Here is a 19,798-nt window from a genome sequence, read left to right as displayed (position 1 = left end):
AAGTTTTTCCCATTCACGGAGTTGGGGTGGGCGTGGTCTGCGCATGACGCATCCAGCCTGCAGCCTGCCAATTAGACACCCCTGCTCAACATGCCTTCTTGTAATTCCACTTAAGTTTCCTCGTAGATGGTGTAAAAATGATGGAGAATTACTTTGAAATATAGCAGCTTCCCCAAATTAATGGGATTGTAATTTCCAGATGTTTCCGAAGAGAAGGTGTGGGAGGAGTAACCATGGGTATTAACCAAGCCTTCTTGCCTATTGGAGACTCAGGTAATCTTTTGAAGCCACACCTCCTGCTCTCCTCTGGCTACCCAGATTAACCTCAGTCTTCGGCCTGAAAGGAGTGTTACTTGTTCTCTCCCTTCTTTTCGAAAACGTAGGAGTTTTTTTCCCTTTCAGCAAGGATTCTTTTCTAGCAGGATTAATATTTAAGGACAACAAATCGCCTCACCATCCTTCTGCTGTGCTCCGCGACGCTTTCAAGCTTCAGCTTGCCAGCGCGTGCACAAACGCCCTGTGCGACTGGCTGGTTGCGCTGAGGGGGTGGAAGCCTCAGAGACCGCAGGGGTTGAAGAGATGACTGCGCGGCATCCAGAAAGGCCCAGGAAGATCCGCAAAGACCGGGAGTCCACCGAGGACTGCTGCGGAGGCTTCCAGCGGCGAGAGAGGATCCGGAGGGCCCCAGCGATCGCCATCTTGGTCAGTCGCCATTTTAAGAGCACATGGGTGAGCGCATGATCAGCGTTCCTCTACGGACGTCGAAAGCACTCACAGGGCACCAGGAAGCCGGAAGAGGCTTCCCTTTAGGCTCTACCCCGCCGGTGATCCAGGGGGTACTCCAGGACTGTGCCTGCCAGCAGCTGAGGCCACAATCCAGTGGCAGGAGAGCAGAGAAGTGGATCCAAGCCCCAAGGAGGCAAATCCGCCCTACAGCCGGCTGCAGAAGGAGGACGTGGGTGAGCACCATAACAGTAAGTAATGGCGGAGGCGACCAGGAGTAGGGATCCCAGACCCAGAGCCCCAGGGGCTGTGGATCCAGACGAGGGGCCCTCCAGGGCGATTTCCCCGGTCCCCAGAGGCAGATCCCCGGTGAGAAGTGACAAGGCCAGAGCTCCCAAGAAGGCAGCCCCCAGGAAGGAGGCCAGAGCAACCAGGGCCTTGACCAGGGATTTCAGGGCGACTATCAGCCCTTCCCCCTCCAGATCACGTTCTCCCCGCAGGCCTTCAGCCCAGGCCGAAACCCAGGCAGTATCTCCAGCCTCACCAAGGGGTTCCCATAGAGGACACAGTTCCCTTTCGCCCCCACTTTCGCCGCCCCCCCCAGTGGACTTGAGAGCAGATCCTTTTGGTCGCAGGGCAGCCAGTCCCGCCAGGCCCCGCCTGGCTCCTCTATCCCCTGATCCCAGAGAACATTCCCAGCCACCAGAGCTCCAGGCCGCACTGCCAGACCTCACCAGCATCTTCCAGGACATGCTAGGGCCCTGGCCCAGGTAATGGCCTCCAGATTAAATCAGCAGCCTCAGAGCTCCAGGAGCAGGCCCCCTCAAGAGCCTTCCAGAGGGCAGAGTGAATGCCCCAGCACTTCGGTTGCCAGGGAAGCCAGGTCTCCCTCCCCATCCACGGCTAGTGAGGCATCCGACCTAGAGGAGGGAGAATTGAAGGAGGTGGGATTCTCAGAGGATGAAGATCCCCAGGTAGAGGATGATTCCACCATGGCGGGTCTTCCCCCCCCTCCTTATTCAGTTCCTTGCTACGCAAGGCAGCTGCCACAGCGGATCTAGATCCACCCCGGATCCTAAGCCCGCAACTGAGTCTTCTAGCAAGGGTAAGAGTAAGAAGAAAAAGGGACTCTTCCATAGGCCCCCCGTGGCTAAGGAGGAGATCCCCACGCCAGAAATGTTCATAGAGGTGCTCAAGTCGCAGTGGGTAAAACCAGGGTCCTTCCCCACCCCAGGGGGGAATGAGAGAAAATTTTATAATCTTAATCAGATCTTTGCCCAGGCTCTCCAGGTACCTGACGTGGACAATCCGGTGGCCACCCTGGCATCAGCTTCAACGGTCATCACAGGAGACACTGCCAACTGCCTCAAACCTGAGGACAAGAAGGCAGACATCGTCCTGCGCAAGACGTTCCAGGCTATCGGGACTTCCTGGGCGGGATCTTGCTGATGGTGGCAGCTTAATAGAGCTGCTCCCGGGTTTCTGGTCGCGTTATCTGCCTAGACATCTGGCAGATACCTCACTCTTCAGGCAAAGAAGAGGGGGAGAGAAGATCCAGCTGGCAAGAGCTTTTCCTTTGAAGTTTGCAGCCCTTTTGGCTGTGAAGAGAAGGAGGGCCAGCCGAGGCTGAATCATCATCTCCGTGCCGGAAATCTCTAGCTGTTGTTTCCACAGCTCAAAGTAAGATACCTCCACTTAGGACAATATTTGAACTATTTATCTGAATTTAATACAAGCAGAGTCCATATCTGAGAACCTTATCTGTTTTTTTTAAACTCCTAGCTTCATGTTTTACAAGAGCTTCCTTCGGGTACTTGGTTTTTTTTTTTTCTTTAAAAAAAAATGGCTCCTAAAATGGCGATTGTGCATTCTCCGTAACAATGCCACATTCCTAATTCTTCTGCAAAAAACAGTGGTAAAAGTTCAAAGGGAGGAACAGCCGGCCAGCAGTTTCTTATTAATTAGTTTCACTTCTCTGAAGAGTTTTCCCCTTCCTATATAAGTTGTAAGCCGCCCTGAGTCCCCTCAGGGAAAAGGGCGGCCTATAAATAAACTTAACCTTAACCTTAACCTTTACAAGACTTTCTTCTTATCAACTTTGTTAAGAGCCGAGGTGGCGCAGTGGTTAAATGCAGCACTGCAGGCTACTTCAGCTGATTGCAGTTCTGCAGTTCGGCTGTTCAAATCTCACCGGCTCAGGGTTGACTCAGCCTTCCATCCTTCCGAGGTGGGTAAAATGAGGACCCGGATTGTTGTTGGGGGCAATATGCTGACTCTGTAAACCGCTTAGAGAGGGCTGAAAGCCCTATGAAGCGGTATATAAGTCTAACTGCTATAACTGCTAATATATATTTCTGATATAGAGAAGTCAAAAATGACGCTGAATATGCCGAGCTGCTTCGTTACAATGCTTTTTTTTCTTTTTCTCTCTTTTTGAAATCCTTTGAAAAATCCTAAAGAGCTAACAAAGGGGTGAATTAATACCCTTTTTTCTTTCTCATAAGCTGCACAGTGAGCCAGTAAAGCTTGATTAATTGCTCGTAGATAAGACTTATAATGGCATCAAAATTAAATCCTGGGAAACCTCCTCCTAGAAGCACATCTCCGATACCTGGCACAAAGTTGCCCCCTACTGGAGATGTGCTAACGAAAGAATTTTTTTTGGAAACCTTCAGAGAATTCAGAGAGGAGATAAAGGAGATAAAGGATGAATTAAAAGAGTTTAAGATCGACTTATATGATAAACTTGATACTAAGATTGCCAAAATAAATGATGATATGCTGGGACTTGTAACTGTACTGACAGAACATGTTTCTGGAATTGAAGATAACCTAGAGGTTCTTAATGAAGCTAATACCAATTTGACATCCAAAACTGAGGTGGTGCAACAAAAAGTTGAAAACACTGAAAAACAGATTATTATGATACCGTACAGGCAGATGGAGTTCGCATTAAGAGTCAGGGGGTTGCGTGAGGATAAACAGGAGAACTTGAAACAGATTTTTTCAGAGGCTTTTGACCGTCTGATGGGAAGACCGGGGTCCAACTTTGACTGGCAGATCGATAAAATTTATCGCATTAATTCTTGGGCGGCAAAACAGAAGCAACTCCCTCGAGATGTAGTTATATACTTTGCCACAAGAGAGTTCAGAAACATGATACTACAAGAGTCCTATAACACCAGGCTTCAAATCGGTGGCCAGGATTTGATTGTCTTGAAAGAAATACCACCTCAAATACTAAGAGCCAGGAGAGATTATGCTTTTCTAGTGGAAGAACTCAGAAACCGTCAGATACAGTATAGATGGGATGTGCCATTTGGTATTATAGTTACATTTGACAAGCAAAGATATCGTCTCAACTCTGTATGGAAAGCTTGAGATTTCTATCACAATATTCTGAAGGTGGGACACCCTGCACCATCTGGATCTAGAGAAAAACCACAAGAAGGACAAGATAGACGGCAAACTACACAACTACCAGACAAGGTGCACCATCTCCCCTTCCCGGAAGGGCAAGGTGCCATGGAACAAAGACCTTAGCCGTATGACTTCCAGACGAATGGAAAAACAAGCTACAATGCAACAACCTCAACAATCATTGGCCATTGATCAAGGAGTCACAGCAACAAGCGCAGAAGCCATGGGAGGAGCTAGGCCAAAGGTTAAACAGGCCATGCAGGAGGCTCTAAAAAAGCTTCAGCCAACCAAAGATGACAACTAAGATCTTGACATGGAATGTCAATGGACTGAACTCTCCACAGAAGAGAAAGAAAATATTTCACTATCTTAAACAGTTCAAGAATGATATAATTTGTCTGCAAGAAACTCATATCAAATTAACCGATCAAAAATATTTGTTTAACCCCAAACTTGGTCAACATTTTGTGACCTCTGCTACGGAAAAGAAAAATGGTATAGTTGTATACTTAAGAAAAGACATTAAGGCTGAACTAATTGAAGCAGATCCCTTTGGAAGATATATCGCGCTAGACCTAATCTTAGAAGGGAAAAAGACATTACTTTTGGGAATTTATGCTCCTAATCAACAGCAAGACGGATTCTATAGAAATCTTCACGCTAAATTAGTACAGTGGGACTATAAGTCTTGTATACTATTGGGTAACTGGAATGGCGTGATTGACACTAAAAGATATAAGACCTCTCGCCCTAATACTAAAATGCGAGCTAAGCTACCCAAACCTTTTTTTGACATGATGGACGACTTTGAACTGAGAGATATTTGGCGAGAAAGAAATGCAGAGGAATATGATTTCACATTCTTTTCTGATAGACATCAATCCTTTTCAAGGATTGATTTTATACTACTCACTAATGATTTACTTTCTAGGGTGAAGAAGACAAAGATTGCGGCGAGGGTCCTTTCGGATCATAACCCAGTTTGGATGGAATTGGGAAGGACAGTGCAGGCAAGAAGGTCTTGGAGGCTGAATGAAAACTTATTCAGATATGAAAAGTACATTAATGATTGTAAAAAATTGTTATCTGAATACTTTGTTCTGAATATGAATAAGGGTACACCTATGGAATTTGTATGGGATGCAAGCAGAGCGTATATGAGAGGAGTACTGATGAATATAAACAAAATACATAGACATAAACAAGGGCTAAAATGAAAAGAATTGGAACAGGAAATTAAAGGGAAAGAGTTGGAGTTAATATTGAATCCAGGCGATACAAAGGTTAAGGAAGCAATTACTATATTAAAATCCCAATTTGATATGTTGATCTCTGATCAGGTAGCCACTAGTTTACTATATGCAAAACACAATACTTTTTGTAATGCAAATAAACCGGGCAGATGGTTAGCTTATCAGATTAGGAAAAAAACGAAAATTCGAAATGTAACTAAATTGATTTATAGAGGGAAGGAGGTGTTTCAACAGGAGGGGATTCAAAAGGCATTTCGGGGAATTTTTTACAGAATTGTATAAAGGGGACAAAATTAAGGGTTTAGATATAGACAAATACTTAGATAAAGAGAAAATACCCCTAGCTAGAGAAGAGTACAGATAAAAGTTGAACCAACCAATAACCTCGGGAAATCTTGCAGGTAATTAAGCAACTAAAGTTAGGGAAAGCGCCAGGCACAGATGGCTTGACAGCGGTTTACTATAAAAATTTACAGTTAGAAATGGTAGAACCTCTTAGAGAACTATTTAATAAAATTCAAACGGAAGGTAAAGTGCCCCCATCTTGGAAGACAGCGTTTATATCTTTAATACCCAAAGAAGATCAAGATACTACCCAACCAAAAAATTACAGACCTATCTCATTACTTAATGTAGATTATAAAATTTTTACTAAAATACTAGCAAATAGGTTAATGGTGGTTATGCAACAATTGATACATACTGACCAAACAGGTTTTATACAGGGGAGACAGATGAAGAGTAATGTTAGACTAATTATTAATGCATTAGAATATTTGGGAAAGAACAACCAAATTCCTGCTGCGTTCATATTTCTGGATGCTGAGAAGGCGTTTGATCGAGTTAACTGGCAATTTCTGTTGAAGATATTGCAAAAAATGCAGATAGGAGATAGCTTTTTAAGGTCAATTAAAGCAATATACCAACAGCAAACAGCTCAAATCATAGTCAACGGAAGTTTAACAGACCCTTTTCAAATCGGAAAAGGTACAAGACAGGGCTGTCCTTTGTCCCCACTATTGTTCATTATAACTTTGAGGTATTGTTGAATAAAATACGGGGCTTGGATGGTCTAAAAGGGATCAAGATTAGGCAGCAAGAATACAGAGTCCGTGCTTTTGCGGATGATTTGGTCATAATATTGGAACAACCGCAGGAATCCAATATGGTTTCAATGAATACGATTAATCAATATGGTCAAGTGTCTGGTTTTAAAATAAATTTAGGAAAAACAAAAATATTAGCTATAAATATGAATACTAAACAAAAGGAAGAACTAGGAGGGATGCTAGGATGTGAGGTAGTCAAAAAAGTCAAATATCTAGCCTCAAATGGGAAATTATATAAGCACAATTATGAACCACGTTGGCGGAGTATACAGATAGAGATGAAAAAATGAGAGAAATTGCACTTATCCTTGCTTAGGTAGGATAGCGGCAGTGAAAATGAACATCTTACCAAAAAAAAATTTTCTTTTTCAAATGTTACCTATACTTTAAAAAGATGCGAATCTTTTAGAATGGCAGAAAGGTATCAACAAATTTGTATGGGCCGGAAAGAAGCCGAGGGTAAAGATGAAAATAATGCAAGATGTACACGAGAGAGGAGGCTTGAAATTACCTAACCTAAAATTATATTATGATGCAGTGGCACTATCCGCAATTAGTGATTGGACCCATTTAACCAACGATAGAATACTGAATATCGAGGGACACGATCTGGTATATGGTTGGCATGCTTACCTGTTATTCAACAAAAAATTGGATAAGAATTTTAAAAGTCATATCTTAAGAAATGCTTTACTGCGGGTTTGGAAAAAATATCAATATAAACTAAATGACAAGTTACCCATGTGGGCAATTCCTAGACATGCAATTGAAAATATGAATATAGCACAAAAACAGGATAGAACCACCTACAGACAACTTCTCACTTCCGAAAGGGGGGTTCTACAACTAAAATCTTTAGAGGTATTGAAAGAGGAGAAGGTAGTTCAAACATGGTTCCAGTATGGCCAATTACAGGCCAGGTGGAAAATAGACCAAAAAACTGGTTTTATCCAAGTTGAGGATAATTTGTTTAAACAAATAAGAGATCAAAGTTTAATGCATATAAAGAGGATATATAATGTACTAATACAGATGGATTCGGAAACAGAATTAGTTAAAGATTGTATGATAAAGTGGGCTCAAAATATTGAAGAACCAATAATGTTGGACATATGGGAAAGAATATGGGTAAGAAATGTAAAATTCACACAAGCACAAAACTTGAGAGAAATTTTTTATAAGATGTTTTATAGATGGCACTTAGATCCTAGAAAGCTGGCTTCTATGAATCCAAATGTACAGCCTAAATGTTGGAGATGTGGTTCTCTCGATGCTACATATTTTCATATATGGTGGACTTGTCAAAAGGTTAAGGCATTTTGGATAAAAATGTGGTGGATTATGCAAAATATCTTTAAAAGAAGGATAAAGTTTACTCCCCAGTTATTTTTACTAGGTATATGTAAGTCCGTACATATACGGACTTCACAGCGGTAGAGACTAATCTGGTTCTGCACCTAATAACAGCAGCAAGACTGTTGGTGGCGCAATACTGGAAGAAGGAAGACTTGCCTACAACTCAAGAATGGACATTGAAAGTCACAAACCTAGCCGAGATGGCGAAAATATCGGCATATCTTAAAGACCATTCAAATGAGAGATATAAACGAGACTGGAAAAAATGGATTGACTATATACAAAACAAATATGGGACTAAGAAATTACAAATAGCCTATGCTTAAGTTTAGGAATAATCTAAACTGTTCATAGCTAGTGCAACAGGAAGAAGCTGAGTTCAATGCAGAGATGTTATTAACTTCTTTTTTTTAATTTCTTTGTCTTAATATATTTTAGACTGTGTTTGTTAAAAATCTATACCGTTTATGGGCTCTGGGAAGTCGGGGGGGGGAAGGGAGGGGGGGTGTTAGGGGGGTGGGGGGGATACATAGTATGTGTTAGATTTTAAGGTAACGTGACTGCACTTGTATACTGTTGCTCTTTAATTCCACTGTAAAAATAGGACAAGCTGAATATATTAATAGATTGTAGAAATACACTGAAGGGAGGAGTAGAGGGATAGAAGAAAGAGGGGTAGAGAGGGTGGGAGAGAGGACTGGAGGTAGGGGGAGAAGGAAGGAAGGAGTGTATCGGGAGAGAGGAGTGGTAGAGGGGGAGGGGAAGTAGGCTAGAGGGGAATGATGGAGGGAAGATGGAAAGTTGGAGGGGGGCGAAAGAAAGGGTGTATGGAGGGTCGAAGAGGTACATTGGGTTTTTATTTTGGGGGGTACTGCTGATAAGAGGAATGGCTGTGTTTATTGTTTAATGTTATATGGCCCCAGTTATGCACAGTATATATGTGACTGTATGAAAATGGAAAATAAAAACACATTTACATTAAAAAAAAAGACGTTCCAGGCTATCACCTGGGCCATCAAGGCGGCCACCTCTGCTTCTTTCTTTAACAGGTCCACGGTCCTGTGGTTGGAGCAACTGAGGGACAGGACTCCAACATCAAAGGTTTGACTCCTATAGGACATTTTCAAGATGCTGGTGGCAACGCAATTCTCAGCAGACGCCACCTTGGACGCGGTAAAGTATGCCTCGCGGGCTATGTCTTCCTCAGTTGCTTCTAGGCACCTGCTCTGGCTACGCCACTGGCAGGCGGAATCCCGGATGAAGTGGCACCTAACCGGCGCAGACTACACCGGAGGGAAAGTTATTTGGGACGGCGCTGGATCCCCTCCTCGTAGAGGATAAAAACAAGCGGAAGGTTCTCCCATCAACAACCAAACGTTCGGACTTCCACCACACGCCATACCCTAGGAGGACCGCCTACAGACCACCCGACGGAGACAGCCAGAACCAGAGGTACCAAACCCCAGGTTCCACAGGCAGGGGGATAGACAATTCCAGAACAGGTTCAGGGGCCAACAACAGGGCAAACGGCCCTTTCGAGGAGGAGGCGGTCGCCCCTTCCGCATTCAAGTGATCCGACCCCGGATCATCCCATCGGCGGTCGCCTCTCCATGTTTGCAGATGCCTGGGATCGTATCACATCAGATGAGTGGGTACTCCAGACGGTAAGGCTCGGGCTACAGGTGGAGTTCCACTCCCTCCCCCCCAGTAGGTTCCGCACCTTCACCTCCTCCACAGACCCGACCAAGAGGGCCCTTAAGGCCAAGGCCATTAAGCACCTATTAGACATCAGGGCCATCGAGAGGGTCCCAGAGGGGGAGAAGGGCTCAGGGTTCTACTCGAACCTCTTTCTAGTTCCTAAAAGCTCGGAGGGACGGAGAGCCATCCTGGACCTTAAACTACTCAATTCCAGGGTGGTATACCGCAAATTTAAGATGGCCTCCCTGAAATCCATCCTGGAGGGCATCTGGCCAGGCAACTTTCTGGCATCCATCGACCCCACAGAGGCATACCTCCATATCAGGATCGCCCCCGGAACACCGTAAATTCCTGAGGTTCTCCCACGAGGGGAATCATTTTCAATACAGAGCTCTGCCCTTTGGGTTGGCCTCAGCTCCCAGGACATTCACCAAGGTGCTTGCAGCAGCAGCAGGTCACCTACGCTCCCTCCCAGTCTGTTTGTTCTGCTACCTAGACGACATCCTCATCTTAGCCAGGTCTTCTGACTCAGCTGCAAGGGACTTGGGTACTACCATCGACACTCTCAGATCCCTGGGTTTCTCCATTAACCTGGAGAAGAGCCACCTCGTGCCCTCCACCAGGCTCCTTCACCTAGGGTCCATCATCGACTCAGTGGCTGGGGAGGTTTTTCTCTCCCAGGATCGCAAGGACAGCATCGTTAAGATGATCCACGAGGTTTGCAAGTCACGCTCTGTCCCTGTAGTTCTTCTTTCCAGGCTCCTGCGGAAGTTCATCTCATGCATAGGGATCGTGCCGTGGGCCCGACTACACGCCAGGGAGCTCCAATGGTTCCTGCTGCCCCATCAGAAAGCTGGGACGAGTGACGCTACCTTCAGGATCTGGGTGTCACCCCAGGTGCTACTATCCTTCCGCTGGTGGCTGTCTCCAGCTCTGAACAGAGGCTGCCTCTTCAGAGAACCAGCAAGGATGACGCTCACCACCGACGCAAGTCTCTTCAGCTGGGGGGCCCACCTGGAGAACCAGATCGCCCAGGGCTGATGGACTCCAGCAGATCTGAAACACAACATCAACTGGTTGGAACTCAGAGCCATCCACCTGGCTCTTCGGCACTTCAAGAGCATGGTGAGTGGACAGCACATCCTAGTCCTGACAGACAACGTAGCGGCCAAGGCCCACGTGAACAGACAGGGCGGCACCCACTCCAAGGCTCTTCGTGACGAGGCGCTGCGGCTGGGAAACTGGGCAGAGAAGCACCTGCCGTCCATCAGAGCGGAACACATCTCTGGAACAGAGAACCATCAGGCAGACTGGCTCAGCAGAGAGACGATCGACAACGGAGAGTGGCAGCTCCACCCCTCGATCTTCCGCCAGATCTGCAAGAGGTTCGGTCATCCGACGGTGGACCTGTTCGCGACCCCTCAGAACGCCCAGCTGCCGGAGTTTGTTTCGAGGTTTCCGACCGTGGGAGCCATGAACACGGATGCTCTTCGGTGCAGTTGGCCACCAGGTCTTCTCTACGCTTCCCCCCCTTCCCCTCATCCCTGGGGTCCTGAGGAGGGTGGTAGTGGAGAGAGCAGAAGTGATAATGGTGGCTCCCTTTTGGCCGCGCCGCCCCTGGCTGGCAGATCTAGTGGATCTGTCCACAGCCCCTCACTGGAGAATCCCAGCGGGGGAGGTGGCACTACACCAGGGGTCCCTAGAGCATCCGGACCCGGAGTGGCTTCATCTGACCGTCTGGTGATTGAGCGGGAACAACTAAGGCAGGCTCAGTTTTCCGAAGAGGTCATCAAGGTGGTAGAGGCATCCAGGAGGCAGTCCACCACTCGTATCTACAATGCCTCCTGGGTGGCATTCTCAGACTGGTGCCAGGGTAAAGGCCTCTGCCCAATGGCGGCCTTGGTTCCTCAAGTCCTGGACTTCCTCCAGGAGAGACATCAGAAGGGCCTGGCCACCAGTACTCTTAGATGTCAGGTCTCCGCTCTTTCTATGGTTCGGGTGTGTGTGTGAACGCTCCTCCCTTGTCCCAACATCCGGTACTTAAACAGTTCCTCAAAGGGGCGGCGAATCTGAAACACTCAGTGGTCCATCGATTCCCCACCTGGGATCTGCCCACGGTCCTCCAGGCCCTGATGGAGGCACCGTTCGAACCCTTGAGGGAGGTTTCCCTTCAGCTACTGACCCTTAAGGTCGTCTTTCTGGTCGCCATCACTTCAGCCAGAAGAGTCTCTGAGATCAACGCTCTCTCCAGCAGAGCGGACCTCTGCACCTTCCTAGATAACGGGGTCATCCTCAGACTCGACCCTTCCTTCATGCCCAAGGTCAACTCCCCCTTCCACAGAGGGTTAGAGTTCATTCTACCGGATTTCTGTCCCCATCCTTCCGGGGAGAGGGAGACCTTGGCACAAGTTGGACGTCAGAAGAGCACTGCACATTTACCTGAAGCGCATGGCGTCCTTTAGGCGTTCAGAGGCCTTCTTCGTGTCCTTCTAACCATCCTCCCGAGGAGCCAAGGTCTCCCCGGCCACCATCAGCAGATGGATTAGAGCGGCCATCTCTCAGGCCTATGAGGCTCGGGTTCTCCAGGTCCCGGAGGGTATCACAGTGCGCTCCACTAGAAGTGCAGCCACCTCAGCTGCCTGGTCCACTCAAGCACCCATAGAGGAGATATGCCGAGCGGCCGCCTGGGCCTCTCCATCTCCCTTCATTAAGCATTACAGATTAGACGCCTATGCCTCTGCGGAGGCCTCATTTGGCAGGAGGGTTCTGCAGGAAGTCCTGGACTCTCAAGAGGGCTCAGGCCCGTCCAATCCCTCCCAGGACATCTAGCTTTGGTATGTCCCATGGTTACTCCTCCCACACCTTCTCTTCGGAAACTGGCAGTTGGACTTGCCTTAACTGCATGTTTCGGGGAAAGGTGTGGGAGGAGTCACTTCCCTCCTGTTAGGGCGGCCCGCGCCGGGGGTCCTGAGCAAGTCCAGATTCAAGCTAACGGTTAGGAAGGATTGGTGTTGGCTGTTCTTCTTTATCCTTCCTTTCAGACGCTGTTACAATCCATCGGTTAATCTGGGTAGCCAGAGGAGAGCAGGAGGTGTGGCTTCAAAAGATTACCTCAGTCTCCAATAGGCAAGAAGGCTTGGTTAATACCCATGGTTACTCCTCCCACACCTTTCCTCGAAACATGCAGTTCAGGTAAGTCCAACTGCCATTCTAACCATTCTCTGGCCAGGTTTGTTAGGAACACTGGGAATTGTCATCTCAGTATTCCTGGAGAGCAAAAGGCTGGAGAAATCTGGTAGGTACAATAGAGTCCCTTTGTTTTTTTGCCTGTAGGAGAAGCAAAATGTAGAAGTTTGATTTCAGGATATGTCATTGGTCCTCCTTGTGAATTTTTGCCAGAAAATGCAGGGTTTTTTAAAAATCAATTTCTTTCTTCCTTTTTATTGTACTGTATATGTTGCACTTAATAGGTGATATTAAGCAAGAAGGATACCGTGAGGGCCCACCTTATCAACGGCGTGGGTCGCTGCAGCTTTGGCAGTTCCTGGTGGCTTTGCTGGATGATCCAAGCAATTCCCATTTTATTGCCTGGACGGGTCGAGGAATGGAATTCAAACTCATTGAACCAGAAGAGGTCAGATTTTCTGTTACTTTTTTAAAATTGAAAACTATTTTATATTACACTTCATTGATTGTGGATTACAGGAACCTAGTTAAAGCCATATCTGATCTTGGAATATTGAGCGTGGCAGGCACTGTCCTTCTAAAATTGTCAAACTATACTGTGACGGAAAAAGAGTACAGGTTTATTTGCAATATCAGCTCAATAGCCACATATGGGCTTTAGGCTCAGAAAAGGTTGCACATATCTAACTTTCTAATTGAACAAAATGAACTTCAGAACCCAACAAAAATGCAGTTGTTAGAAAGAGGAGGGTGTTCTGAACTAAAAAGTAGATTTGTTTACTTAACTCTTTAATGCAAATGTTCTGCGTAAACATGAAGCCAGTTATAAACTAATGTTAAGTTTCCTCAGGTTGCTACTTCAGTTGCAGCTCAAGTCTATACAACAGTGATGGCAAACCTTTTTCTCTCCCCCCCACCCCCGTGAATGTGCATGCAACCCCTCCCCAGGCTCTGGAAGCTTTCCTGAAGCCTGGGGAGAATGAAAACGGCTTCTCCCAGCTCCTGAAGGCCCTGTGGAAGCCGGAAACGGATCCAAACTTCTGGTTGGGCCATTGGGACCATTTTTCACTCTTCCCAGCCTCTGTAGGCTTTCCTGAAGCTGGGAAGGACAAAAACAGCCTCCCCCAGCCCTCCGGAAGGGCAAAAAATCGGCTGGCATGCACATGTGCGCTGGAGCTGACTGCCGGCATGCCAGCAAATATGGTTCCACGTGTCACCTTTGGCATGCGTGCCATAGGTTTGCCATCACAGCTATACAGTATATGAGTTCAAAGTACAGAGCCAAAAAAAATCTTATATTGGAGAAGTTTATTTATGAAAACTGATAATTCCAAAGTTTTTTTTTCCTCTAAAAGGCTACTGGACTTTCTTTGAAAACCTTTTGCTTCTAGAAGCTTCTTGGGTGAGAAGTGAAATGTTTTCAAAGAAAATACCAAGAAAATCCAGCTGCCTTTAAAAAAAAAAAACACCTTTGGGACAACCTGACCTGGATAATTGAGAATCTCCACAGATAAAAGTGCTAATATTGGGGAAAGTATATAAAAGTGGATATACTGGAAGAAATGTGCGCAGAATTGTCTAGCAATTGTCATTTGGATTTTTAAGAGAAATTGCCAGAATGTGAATAGAAATTTTTGGTTTGTCTCTCCAAGACTTGGTCCCAGTTTCTTTCCATGTAAATGTGATCTCACTCTGAATTTGTCCTGCAGGTGGCACGACTTTGGGGCATTCAGAAGAATCGTCCGGCTATGAATTATGACAAGTTGAGTCGTTCCCTTCGTTACTATTATGAAAAAGGCATTATGCAAAAGGTTGGTCTGGAGCTTGCATGCTTGGCATATGCCATATAAATTTGGGAAGGTGGGCACTCATCTGTCAATGAACTGCCAGAATTGTTCATAGTTCAATTGTTAATCTCTCATTAACAATTTCTAGTTGGGGCATTATGAACACATATGATCTTCATTTAAATATCTATTTATTGTTTTTATTCCTTTGGGTACGACTACATATTTTGTGCCAAGAGAATAACATTGGTTATTGGATTAAAAATGCAAGAGAAAGTGGGAATGGCACATTTTACAATCTAAGTTGGCATAAATTTGAAGGGAAGGGCCACCAGCTATGCAAAATTCTATCACTTTAGTAATACTCAGGCTAGGACTAAGTCTTAGTGTGTAGGAAGGTCAAGAGATCTGTCTCATACAGCACCATGAACTGGGACTCAATCAAAACAGAATAATTGTTTCAAGGGTACAGGAAGATATAATGAAGCATTGTCCTTTTTTATATTGGAGTGTTTGTTTTAATAAATTTGTTGAGCACTTGATCCTCTTGGATTTTATTCCATTAAAAAAAACTTTTTCATGAGGGTTATAAGCCTACATTTTAAAAAACCCTGGTTGAGCATCTTCCCATCTTGATTGTTTCTTTAATTGTTACAAATGCTGACAGCAAAGCTATGATCTCCATATTATATTATATTTTGAATGTTTGTTTGTGTGTGTGTGTGCACGCGCGCACACACACACCTTTGAATCAATGTTGATTCTTAGAACTGCCTGTAAAAGTTGCTACAGTTTTCCTGGTGAGATTTCAGAACTGGTTTGCCATTGCTTTCTTCCTAGGGCTGGGAAAGTGTGATTGGACTGTGATAATCCAGTTGGCTTTATGCCTAGTATTTCAACATACTAGGCATAAAGCCAACTGGATTACCAACCTCCAATACACGCATATTTTGATTTTGATTGAATTGACTGTGTGTTCACAGTCTTTATATGTTATTTTAGGAACATAAATAGTTTATACGCTTTTCTTCTGTTTTAATCAGTGTCTCAGAATTGGGAAAAACATTGACTGGAATGGCTTACAGGCCACATAAAATGAATTTTAAAATGCAGACATAAAGTTAAAGTTAAAAAAAAACACCACATAATTTAAATGTGCATTTCCAGTATTTTCTTCCCGGGACTTATGCTACACTTTTGGAAAAACACCTGGTTTGCTATGAAGCCAAATTAAGCTTCTGGGAAATGGCAGAAGAGAGGCTGAATAAAGAAGCAACCTAAGACACTTGTCACTTCTGGGGACATTGTACGATGGGGGGGGGGGGATTTGCCAAAAACAGAACAGCTGCTGTAGTGCTTGTGTTTTTCTCCTTTCTGTGACATAGGTGGCTGGTGAGCGTTATGTGTACAAGTTTGTCTGTGAGCCTGAGGTGCTGTTCTCCCTTGCTTTTCCTGACAATCAGCGTCCAACTCTGAAGGCTGAATTTGAGTGGCATGTCAGCGAGGAAGACACAGTGCCTTTGTCACACTTGGATGAAAATGCTGCTTACCTGCCAGATCTGGGAGGTGCCCAGCCTTATGGGAAAAGCTGCACATACTAGCCAACAGCAAAATGGACTAATCACACCTGGGAGAGTTGTGTGTGTGTGTATGTCTCTGTGTATATTTATACATAAATAAATAAATATATATATATATAAATATATATATCTAAAGATATTTCTCAAAGTTTGAGAGTTCAATCCTAGGGAGCGGCAGATATTTCTCTCCTAGGGCATAAAGGAAAAAAAAAATCTGCTGTGAACTCTGCATGGCATCAAAAAGAGCATCCAGCCAGTAAATGCTCAGTTCCATCCAGTTGCTCCATCCTGACTATCCCGAATTAAGGGATTACAGGGTCGATAAAAGGGAGGTTTCCCCCCCCCCCTCTGTTATCAATATAGAATGTGTCCTTGGAAGCAAAGTCAGAAGCCTTGGAAGAAAGGCAGCAGGGTCTGCCACTTTGAGAGCAAAATTGGGATTTGGGTTCAAATTCTGCCTTAGTCCTACACTCCTTGAATGAATGTGAGGCAATTCTCAAGGAGGGGCAACCTACCTCACAGGGATGTTGTGAGGACAAATAAGATAAAGATTGCAAAATGCTTTGTATATATGCGTTTTTAATTTAAGGGATATCTTGGTTCAACAATAACTAACTGGTTTTAAATGGAAGATTTTTCCTTACTTGGGGCAGATGGAATATGTACACTCCAAACTCAAAATGATTTCTTGGCAGCTGGATGATGATTGTAGACTTCTTTGCAGAGGATAAATGACATATGCAACAGAAAGAGTAAGCTTACCCATCGTGATGCCAAGTGCTCAAGAGAGAAGAGTTGTCAAAGAATTACACTTTTAATGTCCTGCAAGAACAATAAAATAATTGCTGCAGCTTAACCTGTACTTAGGCCCTAGGTACTGTGCCTTATTGTGTCTAATGATTAATTCGTGCAGAGTATCCACTGAGAAAGAAGTATGTAAGCCTTACATGCCTCTAGGTTTTCCTGAGCCCTTCCTACACATTTATTTTCTTGAATTTGATTTACATTTCAATCCTGGCACTTCCATCTTTGTGTGATAGCTTCCAATGTTAATATTGATGCCTCTTGCTTATCTGATGCTTGGTGCGATGTGCTAAGCCATGCTTTATTTAACCATGATTTGCATAAACTATATGTGGAGAGTGAATTACTAATCACAGTGACGGGTCATAAGAAATGCAAAGTCAAAACTAAACAAACTATCTCATGACAATGTAGAATGAATGAATTTGATCATTAATGTTGGAAAAATCATGTCTTTTTATAATTGTAAAATTTAGAAAGATTATGTACGGAACTACTGTTTATGTGCGTGTAATCAAGCAGGCTCTCTGCCTGCTGCCTGCACTCCAGTCTCTATCAAGAAACTAGAGCTTGCTCTTTCTCTCTCAGAAATATCCATATGGTCAGCAGCTTGTCCCTTATCCTTCTTTGAGATGAATTTTAAGTGAAAAGTTGTTGTAGGCTCTCTGAACATTTCCAGGATTTTTGCCCCCCAAAACCACCATCAGTCAAATTTCTTGTAAGAATTCAAGATGATGCCCTCAACTTTTAGTGTGCTTCACTTACTTTAGATTATTTTTGTGCGTGTGCATGCAGCTGAATATTCAGATCTGATTTTATTTTCAATGATCTCTGTCCATGCTATGGGGTTTATGTATGTTTAGGCCCTGCCATAAAGACCAAGGTTATGAATCATTTTGGAGGGTTTTGAAAGACAAAACGTGCTTTCATGAGGTTTTTAAATTACAGTAATTAATGGCCCTGATGGTACATGAAGCGACTCTAGCTTTTAATTTTCCTTTATTTCTGTGTCATCTATGAACTAGAACTAAAGCTCAATTTAATTATTTCAAATTTGCAGCATATAGAGTTAGAGTCAATATATTTTGAAAAGACTTTATATTCTACATTATTTCCTCTCCAATTATTATCTACACTAATATTCTTATGGGAGCCCCGGGACAGGGAAAACCACAGGAAGACGGGATATTCTTGGATATAAATCATTTTTCCATTTAAGTGTCAACTGGACCTCCAAATAAAGATGGCCTGGACTAACACCCTTGTTTCACAAAATTCCAGGAAGTGTGGAAGATTGGGGAGGGGGGTGAGTTATTTAGTTACTGAAAAAAAGGTGGCAATGAGGTTGATTTTTCAAAACTATCAGCCCCACATTTCCATGTGGACTTCTCTCCATCCCATCATATATCCTGCAAAGATCTGAAAGCCCTAGAATTTAGGACTATATTAGTCCTAAACTGCAAAAACAATATCTATATTGTTTCTGCCGTTGTGATTCAATACATTCATTTTTAATTGGAGGGAAACATCTTTTAATTGGAGGGGAACTATGACCTATATCTGTTACTTCTCTCTCATAGCTAATAGGAATTTAGACTTGCTTTATAGCACTTATTGAGAGCAACAGGACATAGAATGTATACAGAATTAATATTTGATTTTTTTTTGTCTTGCTGGAATTCAGAACAATGTATTTGCATTTGCCAAGAAGTCACTAATTAGTACATTGAAGCAAACAAAAACACATTTCATTTCAGCAAAGACTGCTAATTATAAATATGGCTGCAGTATCAAGTTGCCATTACATAAAAAGCAAGATGTTGATACTAAATTGTCTTATATAGGGGGGGGGGGGGGAAATGAGGCTTAGGAGGCAATTAAACATTTTCAGCCAACAATACAATCATTTAAAGAACTTTCTCATTTATGTGCTTTAGCCATGTTTAAAAATTCCTTTCCATTATTTATGTGGACAATTTATTTGGGTTATTTAAACTCTTTTTCACCCTTTCCTCATCAGGAAGGATATTATTTGCAACAGCTCCAAGTCTAGCTAAGTCTTCCATTAGTATGGTTTGCATCTGAGCTCTAGAGATCTTCTGAATTAGAGGGAATGGAGAGAGGAATATAAAATAAAGCAACTGTTATGAAAACAGCATATCTTATCAAAAGAAAGTTACAAGTAATACATGTTTGAACTGTAGAAAGCCTTAGAAATTTTCCTCAGAATGAAATGAGGCAGGCATTACCTGTGCTAGCAATGGATGGGCTGTCCACCCACAAGTTCATATTTCCATAGCAACAACAGTGTCCACCTTTTGACCAATGGTGCCAACCACTTTTGGAATGTATTTTAACTATGTTTGCCAATGAAACTGTAATTGTTAATGATATTTCTGATTATAACCTTTTAAAATCCACTGCCTTAGAACAAATCCTTTGGAAACTTAAATCACAAGTGCCCTCTTCTGCAGAATAAAGCTTTTAAAGATATTTCTGTCTTGCATGTTAATTGGTGTGCACACCAAGTTCAATGAACCCAGAGTTTGCTGGGATAATAAATTTAGTAGATTTACAACCTTCTCTGTAACTTTTTTTTTTTAAAGATTCCTATGACTTTGTTTTGAAATCCTGAGGACAGAGAGTTGATTGCCTCTGAGTTTCTCAGATCTTGAACAGATGTTCTGAAAATTCCTAGAACTTTTAAGATGGTTTTCCTCCTCTGGTTTACCACAAAAAGTAACCTAAATCACCACAGGACCTTGAAAGCATATGTGGTGGACATTGATCCTTAACTACATGACTTTTCGTTGGCTTTTGTAAGATAAATCAATATAAATAATGCAGATGCCTTCCTTGGAAGCATTTTGAATTCCTTTTCT

At 43.8% G+C, this 19,798-nt stretch overlaps 1 protein-coding gene across 2 annotated transcripts in view; it reads left to right on the top strand.

The window, feature by feature from the left end:
• The window catches only part of ETV4 (ETS variant transcription factor 4), a 46,051-nt gene extending 29,827 nt beyond the window's left edge, over nucleotides 1–16,224 (top strand). For both annotated transcript variants that reach the window (XM_032237852.1, XM_032237851.1), the window contains 3 exons: nucleotides 13,030–13,193; nucleotides 14,455–14,556; nucleotides 15,918–16,224. In XM_032237852.1, the coding sequence (XP_032093743.1) occupies nucleotides 13,030–13,193; nucleotides 14,455–14,556; nucleotides 15,918–16,133 (482 nt within the window). In that variant the 3' untranslated portion in view covers nucleotides 16,134–16,224. The remainder of the gene's footprint in view (nucleotides 1–13,029; nucleotides 13,194–14,454; nucleotides 14,557–15,917) is intronic.
• The last annotated feature ends 3,574 nt before the right edge of the window (nucleotides 16,225–19,798 follow it).

Source organism: Thamnophis elegans, chromosome Z (assembly GCF_009769535.1).
Source record: "Thamnophis elegans isolate rThaEle1 chromosome Z, rThaEle1.pri, whole genome shotgun sequence".
NCBI lineage: Eukaryota > Metazoa > Chordata > Lepidosauria > Squamata > Colubridae > Thamnophis > Thamnophis elegans.
This window is presented reverse-complemented; position numbering and strand designations above follow the sequence as displayed.